The sequence below is a fragment of the Myotis brandtii genome, unplaced genomic scaffold, assembly GCF_000412655.1.
Source record: "Myotis brandtii unplaced genomic scaffold, ASM41265v1 scaffold274, whole genome shotgun sequence".
Taxonomy (NCBI): domain Eukaryota; kingdom Metazoa; phylum Chordata; class Mammalia; order Chiroptera; family Vespertilionidae; genus Myotis; species Myotis brandtii.
Genome location: NW_005360425.1, coordinates 375,473 through 396,577, shown reverse-complemented (window position 1 = coordinate 396,577; position 21,105 = coordinate 375,473). Strand labels below are relative to the sequence as shown.

Below are 21,105 nucleotides of genomic sequence, written 5' to 3'. Positions count from 1 at the left end.
GCAACCTCCCAATCCGCCCTGCTCTGTGCATGATAGGGGGCGGCGCCCCAACTCCCCAATCGGCCCTGCTCTGAGCCTGACCAGGGGCTGCACTTAGGGATTGGGCCTGCCCTCTGCCACCCGGGAGCAGGCCTAAGCCAGCAGGTCGTTATCTCCCGAGGGGTCCCAGACTGCGAGAGGGCACAGGCCGGGCTGAGGGACCCCCCCTTCCCCCCCGAATGCACAAATTTTTGTGCACCGGGCCCCTAGTAAGTAAAATATGGAAACAGTGGTTGGATGCCACCTCCATGACTAAGTTAGTTACAAGACTATGAACTTTCATCTTGCTAGCCGACTCTTGCTGGCACTTTTTCTTGCCTCATTGCTTGCCTGTCACCATGCTGTGAGGTGCTCTATGGAGAGGCCCAGGTGGCAAGGAACTATGGGAGGCCTCCAGTCAATAGTCTTCAAGGAATTGAATCTTGCCAACAAGCACATGAGCAGTCACTTGGAAGTGGATCCTCCCCAGCTGAGCCTTCTGATGAGACTGCAACCGCAGCAGACACCTGGATTGCAGCCTATGAGAGCCCTGAAACACAGGACCCTGCTAAGTCATGCCCACATTCTTGACCCACAGAAATTGAGATAATAAATATTTGAAGTCACTATGTTTCTGAATAATTTGTACGTAGCAATAAACTAATACTACAACCCTCTGTATCTCACAGGTATATCCTACTATTATAGAAACATTTTGCACTATATTTATCTATATCTTCCACCCTCCTTATCACTCATACTATAAGCTCTTCATGGGCATGAACTGTGATTTGTTTACCATTTTATCTATGGTTCATTACACAGTGACTGTTTCATAGTTGAAGCTCCAAAAGTGACTTAAACATCAAGGAATACCTCATTAGGTATCAATTACAGTTGGGTTTTATACATCAGCCTATGAATTGGTTAGATCTAAGGACAATGATAATGTTCCTGAATTTGTAAACCTCAGAAGCAGAGCCTGAACTGTGAACACTTTATCGTGTCTGGCTCTAGCGCCCCCTCTCTCCCATGAGGCCCCATCTGGGTGGCCAGATGGTCCCCTAGACGACATCTCTCTCAGCTTGTTCAACATCATAATTCTTGAAACTAGTGTTTGTAGCGCTAAGCCACATGAGAGGACAAAGTGACCTGCCCATCCGCCTGTTCTAATTAATATACTTTTAAACCTTGCAAGGAAAACCATTTGTCCTCCTTCCTTTACACCAAACAAAGATTTAGCCATAAAATTCTGGCTTACAGTAATCACATCCTGAATCAATGTCTTCTTTTTTGAGTTAAGAGGGGAAAAAAGATCCCTCTAACATGTTCATTTTAATTTTAAAAATGCTATTTTAAATGGTAGGGAGCCTTTTAATTCTCCACTCTGGGTTATAAAAAAATAATAGATAGGCAGAAATGTGTTATTAGAGCTATTTTTCTTGGCGTTCTGGTAATTTAATAAACTGCTGAAGCCAAGCCTTGAGACTTTATGATGCAGCAAGATGAAGACTTGCCTGTTGATTAATAGTTTCTGATTGCGCCCACCCAACCCCCCTGCTTCCTGGGATGGTTCCTGAAGGACAACGGGTGATTTTTGAAGAATGAAGATTAGGAGAAACATTCTGTAAAAATGTCTTGTCTATGGAAGTTTATTCTCCAGCAATACCTACACACTCTTCTGTAAGACTTGGGGTGCTGGTGAACTAGCAGAGATGAGTCTCAGAAGATAACTCTTGAGATGTTATGTTCATATTTGACAACCTCAGAACATGTCGCCAACCTTGAAAATTTTCCACGTCAGAGTCCTTGCGGGGAGAGAGGTATCTTCATATATTCAGGCTCCCATAACAAAATATCATAGTCTGGGTGGCTTAAACAACATAAATTTCTTTCTCACAGTCCTGGAGACTGGAAAGTCCAAGACCAATGTGCCAGCAAGTTGGATTTTATTCTGAGTGCTCTTCTCTTGGCTGGTAAGCTGCCACCAGCTTGCTATTTGTTCTGTATGACCTCTTCTTTGTGTGCATGTGGAGAGAAAGAGCTCTCTGGTGTCTCTTCTTTTTTTTAAAATATATTTTATTGATTTTTTACAGAGAGGAAGGGAGAGGGATAGAGAGTTAGAAACATCGATGAGAGAGAAACATCGATCAGCTGCCTCCTGCACACTCGCTACTGGGGATGTGCCCGCAACCATGGTACATGCCCTTGACCAGAATCGAACCTGGGACCTTTCATTCCGCAGGCTGACACTCTATCCACTGAGCCAAACCAGTTAGGACAATGGTGTCTCTTCTTATTAGGCACTAATCCCATGACCTTATGACCTCATCAAATCTTAATTACTTCCCAACATCTCATTTTCAAATACGGTGACATTAGGGTTGAGGGCTTCAACATATGAATTTGGGGTAGGGAACAAACATTCAGTCCATAACTGAATTATTAGTCCTTCCTTACATGGCTTCAAACCCACTCCTTCTGATCCAAAAACTCTGCTTTGCATGATACATTTTTGCTTTGCCCACTGGTTCTTTGTTAGGGAACCCAAGGCTGGAGGAAGAAGAGACTTGTTTATTCCTGTTTGGCTCCTCTTCTAGTCAGCATCACCCTAGCAATGCCAATGTTTTCCAATAGCAGCAGTTGTATCCACTGTGCCTCTTTAGAATGTCAACACCAGCAGGCTGATACCTCCTACTTAGAGGTTTGAATTCCTACCCCATGGAGCTCCCCCTCTGAGCCCAGAGACACCAACACCAGCCAAATGGTCCCTGCTCCCCAGATACAAATGTCTGAGTTTCAGCTCCTCAACACTCCTCCACCAGGATTCTTTTTTTTATTTTATTCAATGTATATATTTATTAAGCGCCAACTGTATGTTAAGCACTGTTGTACATGTTGGGGATACGGCGGAAATAAAAACAGACCAAAATACGAGTTCTCATAGACAGAGAGAGAGAGAGAATAAAAGTGAGAGAAAGGGGTGAGAAAGTGCGACGAATTGCAATTTCAAAAAAAGAGTGGTCAGAGAGCTGGGATTCTAAATTTTAATAATTCACCTTCTTCTCTTTGGATGGTAGCTCCTTTCTGCACTTGCTACTTCTCTGTTGCCCTTAGAATTCTTTGCTTTTTCATTTTTTAAATATAGAGTTAACAATTATTTATTTATATTAAAATTTTTCTGTTCAAATAACTAAAGTGGTTCTATCTTCTGCCTGGAGCCTGACTGGTAGTGTGGACTTGGCCCCATTCATTTCACAGATGCACCCCCCCAAAATGTATACGGGCCACTTTTGAATTCTCTAGGCCTGTTTCTCTTACTGTAAAGTAAATCAAATGGTAAATATGTTTCATGGTGAGACTGACCCCACCAAGCCAATATTGTCCTTCTCCTTTTGGTAATGGTTGGGTTCTATGGGTTGCAAGGAAAACCTTTCTTGTTGAAAAGGTTTTTTTCTTTATAAACATACTAGAGACCCCGGGCACGGGATTCATGCACTGGTGAGGGACATGGCCTATGGGGATTGGCCTGCTGTGGGAGTGCCGCTCATCCTGGTCAGCCAAGCAGCTGTGGACCCACTCTCTGAGCGGCTGCTCCCTGGTCCAGGATCTTCCGTGAAGCCAGAACACTCACCTCTCCAGGGGACCCGGTTGGGGCCAGGCTCATGGACAATAGCACTGACAGGCGGCGGAGTAGGCCTCAGTCTTGCGGTGGCCACAAACCCGCCTTCCAGCCTCCGGTGTGCAGAGGAGGAGCCTGGGGCGAGGAGGGCTCGATCTGATTGCAGCTCAGGTTCCTACTCATAGGCCTGGGGTTCACAACAGGAGCAGCTGCTCATCCCAGTCAGCGGAGCAGTGCTCCCACTGTGGTAGTGCACTGACCACCAGAGGGCAGCTCCTGCATTGAGCATCTGCCCCCTGGTGGTCAGTGTGCGACATAGCAGCTGGTCAACCAGTCATTCTGGTCGTTCTGCATTTGGTCACTAGGCTTTTATTATTTAGGATAGGATAACTCTGTGAGGGAAGAGAATATCATTGTCCTACTATACTAGTATAACTCAGGACCTGGCCCAATACTTACTGCAAGGTAGGCATTCAATAAATGTCTACTAATTAATGAAGGAATAAATAGGAAAAAAAGGATGAATGAGGGATGGATGAATGAATGGATGGATGGGTAAATGGATAAATGTTACCTGGTCTCAAGAACATCTAGTAGGAAGAAGAAGTAAGTCTTCTTGAAGGAATGGTGCTCCTTCATTTTTCGGTATGTCAATTAGGATTAGGTTTAGTTATGCGTGAAAGAAACTCAAATAGCAATGGCTTTTAAAAGGAATTTGCTTTCCTCTCACATAAACGAGTATGAGGACAGGCACACCAGGGCTGGCCTGGCACCTGCACGACCATCAGAGGCTCAGCTTTCTTCCATCTTATTGCTCTACCAAGTTCATGATGTAGCTTCGGCCTCAGAAATTGCACCAAACACTTCTGCCTAAATCTCATTTGGCCAAAACTAAGCCACATATTCTGGGTAGTCGTGTGCCAACCTGAAAACTGGAGTCCTATTACTTAAGGAAAAGGGAGGAAATGCATGTTTGGTGCCAAAGGAAATAACACAGAAATGAGATGCCCCCCTGAAGGAGGGAGCGTTGGAGGAGGACTTAAGAACTGGAGGAGGAGGTTAAAGACTGAGAATTGTCTCTTTTCTCCAGATGACTCCCTCCTTTCTCGAAGCCGCTTCCTTCTCAGTCCTCAGCCTCTGCCTCCCACTGCGTATGACGTGGCTTCACACTATAAAATGACTTAGAGGTCTTAGTTGCCTGAAAACTTAACAGTCATTAGCCATAGGATTTGAGTTCCAACAAAATTCATTCGTTCTGGGCTGCGTTACTAGAAAGAGGCAGGTGGGAGGAAAAGTGAGTAAGAATATTGACTTTGAGTCATTTACCATGTGACTTTAAGTAAGGCACTTAATCACTCTATATCACAGAGTTATTGTGAACATTATGCTAGATAACAAAGGTGATGTGTACTATGCCTGTTCCATTGCAAGGCTCAATGACCAGCAGCTGTTAATTTATTAACTATTTCTGGACTCCACAAAAACATGCTACTCTGCAATTCGGTGGCTAACATCATGCACAGACTATCCTTGGCTTTAATTTGCAGGTAAAGTATGTTCTGAGGGAAGAGATTGGGTAGTTGCAACTTGAAAACATCAGATTAGAATTACGTGCAGGGACCAAGAATGGTACAGGAGCAGACATCACTTATCTGACATTCTGAACAGGAATGAGTATCCTGCCAGGTGCTCTCCTATGTCCCTTTAATGACCTCATCACCTTTCATTTCACTAGGATTTAATATCTTGAATTTAAAATGCATGGGACAGGCACCGTATCTGTCTTGCCCACAGCCACATCCCTAGGATACATCTCAGTGAATATGAAACCGACAGTTAATAGTAAACATGTTTAGGTATTATATTATAGAGTCTAGAGATATAGACATGGTCTGGGCATGATGTAAGCTAAATTTTTCAATGGCTTTGGTTGCCACGAAGCTTATAGTCAAAGATTAAGGAAGTATGTTAGTCATGTTCTGAAGGCCTGTTTGTAAATCAAGTTTCAGGAGAAATGTTGAAAAGTACCCTTTTGTTGAAATAATAGAAATATATAGCCAGTTGGGCGCAAACAATGATAGCTTAAACAAAAACAAAGATCTCTGCTTTTTGCTTTAAAGATAATGTCACTTAAAAGACCCTAAAGTAAATACTCTTTTTTTAAAAAGATAATGTCACTGATGCACAATGTTTTACAGAATCTTGGTTCTTCAACCAAGCTCCCCTTGTTCTCATAATATAAGTATAAATTGCGAAGGTGCCGTTTCTTTGTCAAGCAGGAAGAGGACAGATTTGGGAGATTTGCTCTCCTGTTCTTTCGCTTTGGCCAAATGGAACAAACCTTTTTCTAGCTCCAAGCACCTGTGTCTCAGTATTTTGGCTGACTAGCGCATTGGGCACACAGACCTGAATTTTGGGAGATGGTTCAGTAACAAATATGTACTGAATGAATTGGCTGGAGAGGTGGTTGGAAGAAGCACATGGAAGAGCTGGGAGTTTTCAATCCCTTGTGAATCCAGACAAGCACTCAGGATCCCTGTTTCCACTGCTCCCAGAGAGGTGAGTGGAGCCAAGGAGCGCTATGAGTTGGAAAGGCATCAGGCATAGGTGCCTGCCTTCCCTTAAGTTCCTCCTAAAGAATTGTTTAGGGAAAATAAATTCATAGAGGCTTTTGAAAATCCGATTCTCAGACATCCTGGGAATGTGGGCTCTAGGTGTGTCAGAATGCAGCTCAGTAGAATTCCACAAGCATTTTTGGACACCACCATGTGCCAGACACCATGCTAGACGGTGTTCTATATGCAAATTTTGTTGTTAAATAAATGTGTGTTTTTATTAAAGTAACACATCACATGGTTTAAAAGCCAAATAATGCTAAAAGGCTCATGACTAAGGCAGCGATCCCTGCACCACGACCCCTCACAAAACCATCGTGCTTTTCATAGGCACCTCCTTCAACTCTTGACTCTTTATTCTGGGATTTACCCCCAGATTTCTGAGTAATTGTGGAAATTTCACTCTCCTTGGATTCCTTTATTTTAGATATTCTGTACTAGGATTTCCTCTTATGATAAATGATGATTTTTAGCTCTGTTCACACCCCTCTTTTCACCCCCCTCCTCCCACCATTGTTACACTGTAATTTAGATTAAATCCATATTTGGGCTTTTTATTATTATGACCAGGTAAATATTGTTCACTGCCGAGTTAATAACAATTGTTTCATTTTTTTAAAATTTGAATTCAAAGCTAAATCTTCCCACCCTTACTAACCCCTATAAAACAACTCTCGAATTTTCCACATCGTCATCTGTCAGAACCATCATCAGTTTCTTTTTCTTCAGCCCCTCCCAGTCCCCCACTGACACACCTCTTATCTGAAGTCTCCAGCTTCCTGCTCCATCTGCACCACAGTGCTGGCTTTCCAGGCTCTGCTTCCCGGTTCTGTTCTTGAGCTAAGAACTTCCTCTTTCATCCCCTCAGGAGTCGTCTCCGTCTCCCTCCCACTGAGGTTCTTCTTCTGTCTTGGCTTCCTTGTCTTCATGGAGCACATCCTCCCTTGGCTTCTTGACAAAGGTGCAAAGGAGGTAAATTTTTTGAGACCTTGCATATCTGAAAGCATCTTCCCTCTCCCTTCACAGATAGGAGTTTGGTTTTAGAACTCTAGGTTGAAAATAATTTCTACTTCAAAGCGATGCCAGCTCTGTCCCAGGATCTTCTAGGCTCCCATGTTAATGTTGAGAAATCCGATTCTTGAACATTTGCATGCCAGTGGGTTTTTTGAAAAGCTTACAATCTTGCCTTTATCTCCGACCTTCAGAAATTTCACCGCAATATGTCTCTTTTTAAAATATGTTTTCAATGATTTTTTAAAGAGAGGGGGAGGAAGAGAGAGAGAAACATCAATGAGAGAGAAACGTTGATTAGTTGCTTCCTGCACACCCTCTACTGAGGATCAACCGGCCACCCAAGCAATGCCCTGACCCGAAATTGAACCAGTGACCTCTCCGTGCACAGGACGACACCCAACCAACTGAGCTACACTGGCAGGGCCCAGCAATATGTCCGGATGTGGATTTTTTTTCATTCATTTTGCAAAGCACTGGTCTAGACCATCCAATCTGGGAAAATTCCTTGTGTTTTTCTGTTAATACTTTCCACCCCCTCTCTTTGCACTGTTCTGCCTAGAACTCCTGTGAGCCAGATATTTAGCCTCCTATACTAAATCCTCTCATTTTCTTATCTTTTATCTCATAATCTACCCCATGTCTTTTTAAAATTCTCCTTTCCATGAGATCCCTCTGATGTTAGCTTCCAACACTTCTCACTGAAAAAAAAAAAAAATCAGCTATCACTGTTCTAATTTCAAAAGCACTTTCTTGTTCTGATTTTTTAAAATAAGCATATAACATGTTGCCCTTATTTTTAAAGTGTACTAAGTTATCTCCCTGAGAATATTATGGTCTGTCTCTTTTCTTACTTCCCTTTTGCCTTTGTTTGGATGTGTTTCTTGTTGGAGATTGTCCATTTTTATTAAGCATTAGGTCCCCAAAAGTTCACTGGGAGCGCTCTGTGGAGGGCATAATCAGAGGGTCATTTTCACTGGTACCTCCAAGTGCAATCCCGTTTCTTTGGAGGACCCTCCACACTCCTGCCTCTTGGTGAAAGCCTGGCTTGGCATTGGATGTGTGTATATTTCACTCAATCTCCATTTTCCATCTGGGCCCTCATCCCCACAATCCCTATGCATGACCTGTAAGGTTACCCCAGAGAAAATGCCTCCTGTCTCCTGTAGAGCGATTCGTGGCCCCTGGCTTTGTGGGGCCAGGATAGGAGCTACCTCTTACATCAACCCCTCAATTTTATCTCTCACCAACACCACCTCTCATGGTGCCCAGGACCTGGCACCTCCAGTTTCTGAGACCTTCAGGATTCTGCATGGGAAAATGGCTTGTTGCATGCTGCTATATCTCCCTCAGCCAGCATTTCACTATGATCTTCCCCTGTTCTTCGAAGACATTTATTTACCATTTCTCCATCCCATTTCTGCCTTTGTATATAGCAGATGGGATTGTTGCCCTTTCCTAGTTTCATTGAGAATGAAGTCTGTATAGGTTCTCTTACTCTCCTTGCTATTTGAAGGTAAATTTCTAGGGAAGAGAGACAGAACATAATTATTCTACCATCTTAAAACCACAAGAATACATTAAGTGGACGTTAAGTCTGTCTTAAGCCTACATTATCTTTTAATCCTCACAATTAACATTGCCATTAGTGAAACTGGGGTTTGGTGAGGTTAAGTTCTCTGACCAAGGCCAAGTTGGGAAGTGGCTAGGAACCCAGGTCTGGCCAAGGGCAAATCCAGGCTCTTGCTCTTCCTCTCTTTTGCCTTCAAACACTGAGATCAAGAGAGGGTGGAAAACTGTGGTCCATCCTGGGTTAATACCTGAAAGTATAATATGAGAAAGCCTTTCAGGGAAGAAAGGGGCTCCTGCATTTGTGAGAACTTCTAGTGACCAGTGTCTCTCAGAATCCATGGAGAATCTAGACCCTTTAATACAGTTTCTCATGTTGTGGTGACCCCCAATTTCATTGTTACAAATTGAACATAATTAAAGCATAGTGATTAATCACAAAACAATATGTAATTATATATGTGTTTTCCAATGGTCGTAGTGACCCCTGTGAAAGGGTCGTTCGACTCCCAAAGGGGTCGCAACCCACAGGTTGAGAACCGCTGATCTAGACTGAATCAAGGATAACAACAACAAAAAGTGATATACAAAAGTAGGGTCAGCCTTGGAGAAGGGCTGGAGGACTAAGGGTGTGACCAGGCTTATACTATGGAAGCGGCCTAAGTCCTAAGAAAACTTGGGAGAGAAATTTGCTTCTGGGGACCCAGAAAAAAAGGCCAGTGAGGCCAATGGTGTCACACTGTGAGGGCAAGAGAAATGTCCCTGTGGGTACTGGACTTAAACCCACATGCCGGGACATGGGTGGCTTCCAGACCCCAGCTTCTCATTACTATCAGGATTAAAGCTCCTAGTTTCCCCAGACCTGGCTCTCACCTCAGCCAGGGTGGGGTTGAGCTTTCAGGTGACCCACAGGGTTGTGGATAGAGCAACTTGGAGTTGACAGTGTTGGTCCATCTGTATATTCGTAGTTTATTTTTTAGACCCAAAAGTGGGTACTTAGATTAACCTTCTGTTGGATTTCATCTTGTTACAGTTTGCCAAAGAGTGGCACATGGGTTTCATTTCATAGACCAGTCCTGATCAGTGATGGCTGCCTGGACCACCGTGAGGAGAATAATTCTGTGGCTTTGTCCAGGCTCAGGGAACGGTTGCTTAGTGACGCCTGCAATGGCTAGAGAATTCAAGTACATGTGAATAACTGGTTCCCGTCAGCTCCTCTTTCCCGAGTTGTGTCCTCTGTAAATGTGATCAGGAAGCTCTCAATGTCCTTATTCAAGTCACTGATAAAAGTTGATTGAGATATCCTTGGCTGGGTGGCTCAGTTGGTTGGAGAGTTGTCCGTATACCAAACGGTTGCGGGTTCAATTCCAGGTCAGGGCACATATGGGAGGCAACTGATTGATGTTTCTCTCTCACATTGATGTCTCTCTCTCTCTCTCTCTCTCTCTCTCTCCCTTTCTCTCTATAAAATCAATTTTTAAAAAACCAACACATCCTTGGGTGAGGATTTTTAAAAAAAAAAAAAGAAAGAAAAAAACATGTTGATTGAAATAGATCCAAGAGTAGTGCCATTAGGTGCAGTTTTGAGATTGACCTGGAGTATAGCATTGATAGACAACCACTGGATAGTCATGACTATCACATTTAGCATTATTTTCTGAATTCATTTCCAAGACACACTTTCCCATCTTGTGTCCAGAGAATTTTTCTGTAAAACCATCACCTGATAGGACAGAGGAGGGTGCATCTCTTTTTCATTCATTCCTGAGGTGCATCAATGGGAATGTTGAGAAGTGAAGGGATCACAGAATAGAAGAGAGAAGCCCTCAAGTTTAGGACCTCTGGGATCCCGTTCTTAGAGACCAGCACTTCAGGACTCCCGCTCGTGGTCTCTCTTCCTGTCCTAAGTGAATGATGAGTCTCGTTGGGAAAATGAACAATGAAGGTTATGCAGAACATAACAACAGCCGCAAACCGAAAACAAACAAACAGACACATTCTATTTCAAGCAGCTCATACTTTTATCATAAAATACAAACTTTCTAAAATTAAGTGTCTTACTTCTATTTTACCAACAACAACAAAAACAAAAATCACTCTTGTTAGCTAAATACAGGTGCATAAGTAGTTGAGCAAGTGAGTATGATGCTGAGGGGGACGGGGTGTGGTTTGGGCCGTGTGTGTGAGTGTTGGTCAATAGATGAGTCTGGTCTTGCTGTCTTCTGTCTGCGACCTGGTCAGAATCTCAGCTTTCCAAACTTCCTACCAAGTTGTTGCAGCAGCCAGAATTTCAGAGCCCTTAGCCCCGGCCCAAGGGCTAAGGTAGGAGGAGGAGATCTAAAAATTGATGCCATTCCCACTGGAGGAGAAATAGGGGCTGTTCAGCAGGGGCCCACCAGACGACGAGCCGAACCTGGAAGAGAAAGATGATGGGTGTCAAGATGAAATTCGTAATGTTGGTGGAGATATTAGGAAAAGTAATATTTTAATTTTGTGGCTGTCAAAGACTGTCACGATCATGGCAGGCTTGGAGGCTAAAAGCTCTAGCATAATAAAAGTGCCATGGCTGTGGGAAAATAAAATATGAAACGGATACCATTGGAGGACAATAAAGAGCTTTTTCTGCCACTTACTTAGGTCAGGAAGCCCCCAGCAGTCTGCAGGGATTATTTCTATGAAGCCTATGCTCTCATCATGTCCAGAACCACAAAGCAGGGAGCCTCGCTGAATCTGAGCACCTTCCCTGTGGTCCTGCAGCCACTTTGACTGCCTTAAAGGACCAGGTGTGCCCTTGAGGAAATTCCACAACAACAGAGAAATCAGGCTGCATCCCAGTCCCAGAGTGAGATCTGGGAGTCCAGACAACCCCAGGGCTCCTCCCCTCATCAGCGCCAGGCTAACCTGGACTCTTTGTTTCAGAACCAGCTCAAGAAGTGAGCAATGAGACATCACCGAGTGCCTGGGAGTTTGCTAGACCCTCGGAGAAGGAAGAGCCAAGAAGATCGGAGCCCCACCCTCCAAGAGCAGAAATACGCACACATATGCTTTTTCTCCCAGGTATACCTCAATAGAGAGTTCAAAAGCCATCTCCTCCGTGAAACCTTCCCTGCCTGTTCCAGATGGAATCATTTACTCACACTTCTGGGATCCTATTGCAATTTCGTCACCCATCTGCTAGGATGTTTTGGATGAATGGGGACAGAGCTCAGTATGAATTGCAGCAGAGCAAATGACTAGATTTAGTCTAATCCAGGGATTCTCAGTCACTTTTCAGCCGGGTAGATGCATATTACAGAAGATGTGCACATTCATGGCACTGTGCCATGAATTGACAAAACGACAAAGGCGGAGCAGGGGGGAGCAGGGTGGGGGAGAGAAGCAATGGGAATAAACCACATTAATTTGTAATGCCTCAGCTTCTATCAGTATCTGTTGCTTGCCAAGTGTCCCTGGACAACTAGGCTTCAGATTTGGTTTAATTCCCTTCTCATTAAAATAGATTCCATGAGAGCAGGGACATTATCTGGACTGGCCACCATTTTACACCCAGTGCCCAGCCTGGGGCCTGGCACAAGGCAGGTGCCTGATAAGCAATTAATGCTGGCAGTAACCACACCTCTTTTTCTCTCTTTCAAAAATCAGATTGGAATATAAATGATTGACAGTGATGTTACTATAGAGATACCCTGGATTCTACTCTGATTTATAAAACAAAAGCCGTAACCAATATTTCATATTTAATAACTCCCAGTAACAAATTACTCAGGGCACTCCTCACATCTTATCACCACACCTTATGCATCTAGGCCCTTCTCATGTTGAGATCTTCTGATCAGATCAACTGCCAAGGGTATGGACTGGACAGGAAGGGTCAGGAAGAGAGGCAGTCCACGTGGAGAGGTGGCCCACATGGAGAGGTGGCCCACGTGGAGAGGTGGCCCATGTGGAGAGCTATCAAGGAATGCTTCCTGGAGGAAGAAGGCAGGCTTGAGCTGCCTCTTGAGCATGCTGACCTGTCCTGGTTTGCCTGGGATAGTTTCTATGCTGTTATTTCCAGTAAATTATTATTTATGCTCCTTTTAACTCAATATTGTTGTTTGAAAGATAAGTTGTATGGCTATTTAATAATTTGCATTATTAAATATGCAAATTGACTTGACAGAGGGAAGGGCTCCCTTGATCTTTCCCTGAGAACACGGAGCCACCTGCTCCTTCCTCTCCCACTTCGTATGGTTTAGTCTCTTGGTTCTCTCCTTTGCTCCTGACCCAGAGGGAGCGCTGACCCTCCTTGTCTCCGAGACTAGACTCTCGACCTGGATCCTGGATCCTTTCCCGCCCAGAACAGCCTCTCCTAGACCTTGTTCCATCTGGGACCACTGGTAGCCACCCAAACCGACACCACTGCTGTGCTCAACGCTCCCTTCTAAAGTGCCTGGGATTTGTTTTCATCTCCCTGTGACCCCTCCTTCTCTACTCCAGGAAAACAATTATTTCTTCACTTGGCTTCCTGCACTTCACACTCTCCTCCGTTACTCAGGGCACTCCTCACATCTTATCACCACACCTTATGCATCTAGGCCCTTCTCATGTTGAGATCTTCTGATCAGATCAACTGCCAAGGGTATGGACTGGACAGGAAGGGTCAGGAAGAGAGGCAGTCCACGTGGAGAGGTGGCCCACATGGAGAGGTGGCCCACGTGGAGAGGTGGCCCATGTGGAGAGCTATCAAGGAATGCTTCCTGGAGGAAGAAGGCAGGCTTGAGCTGCCTCTTGAGCATGCTGACCTGTCCTGGTTTGCCTGGGATAGTTTCTATGCTGCTATTTCCAGTAAATTATTATTTATGCTCCTTTTAACTCAATATTGTTGTTTGAAAGATAAGTTGTATGGCTATTTAATAATTTGCATTATTAAATATGCAAATTGACTTGACAGAGGGAAGGGCTCCCTTGATCCTTCCCTGAGAACACGGAGCCACCTGCTCCTTCCTCTCCCACTTCTTTTGGTTTAGTCTCTTGGTTCTCTCCTTTGCTCCTGACCCAGAGGGAGCACTGACCCTCCTTGTCTCCGAGACTAAACTCTCGACCTGGATCCTGGATCCTTTCCCACCCAGAGCAGCCTCTCCTAGACCTTGTTCCATCCGGGACCACTGGTAGCCACCCAACCCGACACCACTCCCGTGCTCAGTGCTCCCTTCTAAAGTGCCTGGGATTTGTTTTCATCTCCCTGTGACCCCTCCTTCTCTGCTCCAGGAAAACAATTATTTCTTCACTTGGCTTCCTGCACTTCACACTCTCCTCCGTATCTTCTCCCACCTCATGCGGCCCCGCCTTAGACCCTTTGCTGGTTCCTCCACATCTCCGCAACCGCTCCACATGCTGGAGGCCCGGCTCTGTCCAGTGCCTGGGATTTGTTTTCATCTCCCTGTGACCCCTCCTTCTCTGCTCCAGGAAAACAATTATTTCTTCACTTGGCTTCCTGCACTTCACACTCTCCTCCGTATCTTCTCCCACCTCATGCGGCCCCGCCTTAGACCCTTTGCTGGTTCCTCCACATCTCCGCAACCGCTCCACATGCTGGAGGCCCAGGGCTCTGTCCTTGGGCCTCCTCTCTTCTCTATGTACATGCACTCCCTGGGCGATCTCATCCCATCCCAAGCCTTTAAATATCATCTATATGCTAATGACTCCCAGGTTTCTGTTACCAGCCCCAACCCCTGCCCTGAGCCCCAGACTCACATACCGCCATCTGCCTCTCGTGGCTCCACTCACATCTCAGATTTTACATATCCCAAACCAAACTCTTAATCAACAGATCTTCGCTGTAGCCTTCTTGAACTTGGCTTTTTGGCATCGCCACTTACCCACTCACTCAAGTTATAAATGGAATCATGCTCAATTCCTCTCTCCCTCATCCCACAGCCAACCATCACTAAGTCCTTCCACCGAGACAATAAACACTCCAGAGCTTTCAGACTCCTGCCTCGCTGTTACTGCCTTAGTCCCCGCCACCAGCACCTCTGCCTCAGACGGTACAAAAGCTCCTCTCCTGCACCCCTGCGAGGGCTCTGACCCCACAGTCCATGCTTCATACCTCAGCCCACATCATCTTCTCTAGATAGAAAACTAGACCATGTCCTCACCAGTTTGAAAGTCATTTTAGTGGCTTCCCACTGTTCTCAAAAACCCTCCGTACCATGCCTACAGGTCCTACCTAGTCTGGCCCTGGCTACTCCTCTGATTTCAATTCCGCCCACTCGCTCTCTCCCACTCATTGTGTGCCAGCTACAGTTCCCCTGTGGGGCTTCTGCACTTTCTCTGCTTTCTGCCCAGACTGCTCATCGCCCACATACATGCCTGGTTCATTCTCTCACTTCATTTAGATCTCAGCTCAGGAGACTTCCCTCCATTCCCTCTCCCCTCACCCCCAGCACCTGGCCTGTGTGCTGCTTGTTTATTTCCTTGCTGCCGAGTTCTCCCCTTGGAATGAGACAAGGAAAACGTCGCATCTGATATGCAACAATCTGCATTAGATTTGTTCACTCCAGTAACCAGTGCCTAGGACAGTGCTAGACACATAAAAGACACTCAAGAAATATTATTTGAATGAACAAATTGTTCCTTCTGGGGACATAGTCCTACACACTTTGCTTCACTTTTCCAACCTCACTCTCCAGGTCTTCCCTGCCCAGAGCAGCCTCCATTCCACCCTGCTGACTGCCACCACTCCTGCCACTCTGCACCTTTGCCCACGGTGTGTCCACCTGGCACCAGGCTTTCTCCCGCTTCTAAGACTGTTTCTTCCTAAGTCACCTGCTCACTCCTTTCCCTCTCCCAGCCCCTATAGACAGCCAGCAACTGGGTCTCAACCCTCTACTCTTACTGCTCCCAATAGTACTGACTGATGAGACCTCAATGTCACGCTCCCTCCCAAGTACATGCAGCCAGTTTTACAATAAGTCTCTCTTCCCTTGAGCCCAGAGTCACAGTGTGGAATATGGGAAGTCTGCTGGCCTGCCGGTAGTCTGTCCTGATCCCTCTGCCTTCTCATCTACTCTCACCTCCAGGGAGGCGAGAACCTCTCATACAGACCCCTACGGTCACCTCCAGACACGCCCCCTCTCTCCTCCTGTTTCTCTGCCCTCCAGCCCATCTATTGATTCTGATATGCACCAATCTGCATTAGATGCCCGGGTCTAGCAGCTAGGAGCCGTTAGGAATGCAGTCCCAGCCTCCCTTTTCCAATCCGATTTTCCACCTTTTTCAGGGATGAATCTAATCATTCAACCAGACGCCTTTATTGCCCAGGCCTCAAGCTTGCTACGCATCTTGGAATCCAGGGCCTCACTTCTCCCGCCTGGAATGCCCTCCAATCACTGCTCACTGTCCACCCAGCAAAGATCCTGCCTCATCCTTGGGCCACTTTGGTGGTCTTCACTATGTCACGGCTCTAACATCACTGTGCCCACAGCTCACTCACTCTCAGCTCTCAGAAGGGGGGAACTATGTCCTAATCACCTATGCCCTTCCCCCAGGCTAAATTCATAGGAACTATGTGAATTAATGCAGAGCTTTTTGATATGTCCTACAAGAAAAAGGAAGAAAAATGGGAAGCAAAGGAGGGAAGGAGAGAGGGAGGGAGGGAGGAAAGATGAAAGAAAGAAGAAAAAGAGAAAAACAGGGCTGTGGGGTTTGGGTTAAAATAACACTATCGATTACCCTTTTGGACATTTCCAGGCACCCTTGGAAATTAAATGATCTGAGAATTCCAACAGTTACGAAATGTGTTTACCTTTGTTTCACACAGCTTTTCCCAAACAGATCTGACTACAGAAACCTCTTTCTAGCATTTATTCCTTTACATGAGACACTTGGGGAAGCGCTGATTTGAAAGGATGAGAGTTTGGGGACACACGTCAACACTACAGTTTGGCCCTAGTTCTATAAACCGAGCTCCTCAAACTGGGCACAGGCTTCCCAGGGTGTGCCGGGGAGACTCGGAATCGCAGGAGCCCTCTGCCCGCCTCTCAGGACGTCCCTATCAGCTGAAGATTTGCTGAGTGGGAGTGAGCGGCTCCGTGTTATTACACTAAAACAACAAACAGAAATGTATGACCTAACCAGCATGGAAAATTGGTGTGGAATTTTCAGCCAACAGGTCGAGTCTGTGTTGGCTGTTTGCTGCTAAGCCCCTCTCTCTGATGTCCGAGGTACTTTGGTGGGAAGGCGTGAGCAGCCCTGATAAGCCATGGGAGATCCTTCGCGGGGCCTGCTGCGAAGTCAATGGGATGTTCTGGAGATTAGCCTGGCGAGGAGCTCAGAGGGCAGTGAGTGGGGGAGAGCTGTAAGAGGATTACCTGGCCACGTCCTGCTGTAAACCAAGCAAACTGGTAAAGGCAAATGCGCCAGGTCCACCACCCGCCACCTGCTGTGCTGGATGCCACCACTATGGGCTGTGCAGTGCAGCCCCGAAATGAAGTGGTCCAACAGAGGGGCCCGCCAGGCCCCAGACTCTGCTCGCCTCCACAGCAGGTCCTTCCAGGACCCACAGGGCATCCAGATCGAGGGCATCCCCCAGGCAGTGAGGCCCCGTGTACTCTCCTCCCCCGCCCAGCAGTTTTCTATCTAGTGATAAGCTAGACTTCCAGTGCAGGCCAAGGACTCACCCATATGGCTGGGGGAAGAGGAACTGCGGCCCATCTCCTGCCATGGGGGAAGGGTCTCGAGGGTTGGTGGACAGCTTCGGAGGTGTCCTCTGAGGGTACGGGTAGTTGGGCTGGACGAAGGGGATGTAGCTCAGCAGAGGGGTATAGGAGGAGCGAAAAATCTGCTGTCCCATTTGCACTGGGTTGTACGGTGTCACCTGCAGGTCAGAGAGGAGAGAGGGGTGAGGTCCAGCAGAGCCCACCACTTCCAAACATCACTCCCCCAACCCTAACCCTAACCCCAGCCCTATCCTCAACCCTGTGCCTCTCAGGCAACATGTTGGAATGGTAAAAGCACAGGGTTCAACTGCTGTACATGAGCTTGGCAAGTGACTGAATTTAGCTGAGCCTCAGTTTCCTCATCTGTAAAATGGGCAAACACTATCTCCTTTGTATGGGGATTGAGTCAGCTGATGTAAGTAAAGAGTCTGAGACATACTAAGTAGCAAATAAACATTTCCATTCTCTTCCCTACATCCCCTTTTCCCTCTGTCAATAACCATCCTCAAAGCCCCTTACTTCTCTTTAAGTCTTCAACTATCTAAAAAAAAAAGCTGTTGAGATTGAAACATCCTTGGCTTCTAGCTCAGGCTCTCAACAGGGTCCAAGTATAAGACAGCCTTGCCCAGTGGGAACTCCTGTGCTGGGTGCTAGAAAGGCTCTATATCCACATTGCCCAGTACAGCAGCCGCCAGCCATTTGTGCCTACTGAGTACTTGACATGTGACATGTGAATAAGGACCTGAGTTTTCATTTTACTTAATTTTAATTGATTTACATATAAGTAGCGACACGTGGCTAAAGGTTTCTGTATTGGACAGTGTGAGTCAGGAGAAAGGGCCAAAAAAGGGCAATGGAATTCAGCCTAGACCAGGGGTGGGCAAACTTTTTGACTCGAGGGCCACAATGGGTTCTTAAACTGGACCGGAGGGCCGGAACAAAAGCATGGATGGAGTGTTTGTGTGAACTAATATAAATTCAAAGTAAACATTTTTTTTTTTTTTAGTTTTATTCATTTCAAACGGGCCGGATCCGGCCCGCGGGCCATAGTTTGCCCACGGCTGGCCTAGACCCTAGAGAACAAAAGCTCAGTGGGGTTTTGGAGACCACCTGGATCATACTCCCACCAAAAATGGAGCTCCTACAATCATGCCCCTGGCAAGGCAGGAACCCCATCTGTCTTATTTCCTAATATAGTTTCAGTCCAAAGATAGTGCCTGGCACATAGTAGCTGCTCGATAAACATCTGTTGAGTGAATGCAAGAAGGAAAGAGAGAGGAAGTGGAAGGAGGAAAGAAGAGACCACTAAGTGTCTGCTTGGATACCTAGAATGCCACGGAGCTCATGACATCCTGAGCGCTGCACTCCACAACTGACAGCTCCAGATGTCAGGGAACCCTCGCTCCCCTGCGAGAGCTGCATCCGCCCTCCCTGAGTGCTGAGGCAAGCTGCATCAAAACTGGGGGAGCTGCCGGACCTCCGCTTCAATAGCAAGAGCCTGGGGTCCAGGCTGCACAGGGATTCAGCTTGCAGACAGCCCTCTCTCACCCTGCACAGCCTCATCTAATGCACCATTCACAGAGGCTGGCTCCTATTGAGAGCTTAGGGCACGCCCTTCATATGGATTCTCTCATTTAAACCCCAACAAGCCTGTGAGGTAGGACCACTGGTATTCCCATTATAGAGACAAGGAAACTGGGTTCAGAGAAGTTAAGCCGCTTGCTTAGTGTTTCGTACCTTGGTGCTTGCCCCTCTGGAGCCCTGAGCCCCTCCCACGCCCTCCCCATATTCCCCCCAGTGGATGTATAGGATCTGGTGAAGCCGGACATAGGCACCAAAACCCCAAGATGATGAGCTAAAGGTCAGAATGATTTGAGAGCTTTCCGAGAGAACCCAGGAAGGCACCTCCCAGGTCAGTGTGGCAGATAATATCCCTGGTTTCCGTAGTAGTGGGAGAAGGAGGACCTGGGAGGAGACGGACATGAGAGATAAGCTTTATTCAAAAATGTGCCCCTAACTACATGTCACTGATAAAAGCCACAAAGCAGAGCTGTGTATACTGCTCTGGAGCCATCTGCATGACAGACTCCTTGCTGACCAAAGCGGTGATAGAATAGTGTGCCCAGAAGGCCACGTTTGTACAAAGACGTTTGTATCAGTAGACATCACTGGGAAAATACCCAAGAAACCAGTATCAGTGATTGCCTCTAATGTCATGTTCTTGTATTACTTCCTCAAATATATGCATTTACATAACTTTGTCTAGAAATATTCTCTTTGGAACCAGGTGGATGGTATCACTGCTTGTGGGGTGGACGTGACGTGGCTGAGATTCTGTGAACCAGACTGCCTCTCATCTCTGCATCTCAGGATGCAAAGCTCCCACTGATGAAAAAGCAGCAGTCCTGGTCCATGGATAAGGTAATCTATACCTGTGTCCCTTCTCTACTCTCTGGAACATTCAACATACTTCAGGTCAGAGGTGCAGTTTGCAGAAAAAGGGTGGGGCTCCCTGGGGAGAGAGGAGAGGCCGAGGAGTCTGTGACTTGAGTGTGGAGCTTGTCTACCTGGGTGTGAGGATGCAAGGCCAGCCCGAGCATGCAGCAGGTTCCAAGCTCCTTTCCTCACACCCCCACCCCCACCCCCACCCCAAGACACTCAACATCTCTGGGCATGTTGCTTTGTGTTTGGTGCGCACACAGCTCGGTGGCATGTATATAACTCTATCTTTGTGTCTCTGTGTTTGTATTTTTGTCTCTGCTGCTTGATTTTGATACTGTATTTCTCTATATGTATGTATAAGAGGCAGTAAACCACCATGATTGGGATCACAGACCTTGAAGCCAGGCTGCCCAAGGTCAAACCCCAATTCTGCCATTGTGGTACTGCCAAGCAGATATTCACCCCAACCTTCCCATGGGAGTAGGGGGTGCCAGATTTAACAGAAAAAAAAAGCACAGGGCATCCAGTTAAAGTCAAATTGCATATCATTTAATCTCAAATGGATTAACTAACAGCAAATAATATTTTAGTATAAGTATGGGCCATGCAATATTTGGGACATACTTATACCAAAACTTTATTCACTGCTTATCTAAGATTTGAATTTAACTGGGTGTCTTATATTTCAACTGACAAACCGCCAGGGGCGGAACAAGAATCCCCAGCCCCATTGATTCTGGGCAAAGCCATGTGATTTGCTTTGGCCAATGAAGGGCAGGCACATGTTACCACATACCAGCTCTGAGCTGAGGCCCCAGGGACATGGGGTGTCACCCATTGTGGCAGGAGCAGAAGCTACTACATCGTCAGCACACACCCAAAGGAGAACACACAAAACAGGCTTGAACCAAATCCCAACCCAGCTCAGCCAATCCACAGACCATGAGTGAAAAGTATTTACTGTTGAAAGTCTATGAGATATTGAGGTCTTCTTTTTTATTACTATTACTAGGGGCCTGGTGCACGAAATTCGTGCACTGGGTGGGTGGGGGGTGTCCCTCAGCCCAGCCTGCCCCCTCTCACATACTGGGAGCCCTCAGGCGTTGACCCCCATCACCCTCCAATC

General features: G+C 46.3%; 1 protein-coding gene across 1 annotated transcript in view; it reads right to left on the bottom strand.

Annotated features, from left to right (window-relative positions):
• Window positions 1-10,895: 10,895 nt before the first annotated feature.
• The window catches only part of LOC102251609 (chromosome unknown open reading frame, human C1orf94), a 39,308-nt gene continuing 29,098 nt past the window's right edge, over window positions 10,896-21,105 (bottom strand). Inside the window, exons 6-7 of the mRNA XM_005868548.2 lie at window positions 17,499-17,695; window positions 10,896-11,248 (exon numbers count right to left, since the gene is read on the bottom strand). Of these exons, the coding sequence (XP_005868610.1) occupies window positions 11,173-11,248; window positions 17,499-17,695 (273 nt within the window). The 3' untranslated portion in view covers window positions 10,896-11,172. The remainder of the gene's footprint in view (window positions 11,249-17,498; window positions 17,696-21,105) is intronic.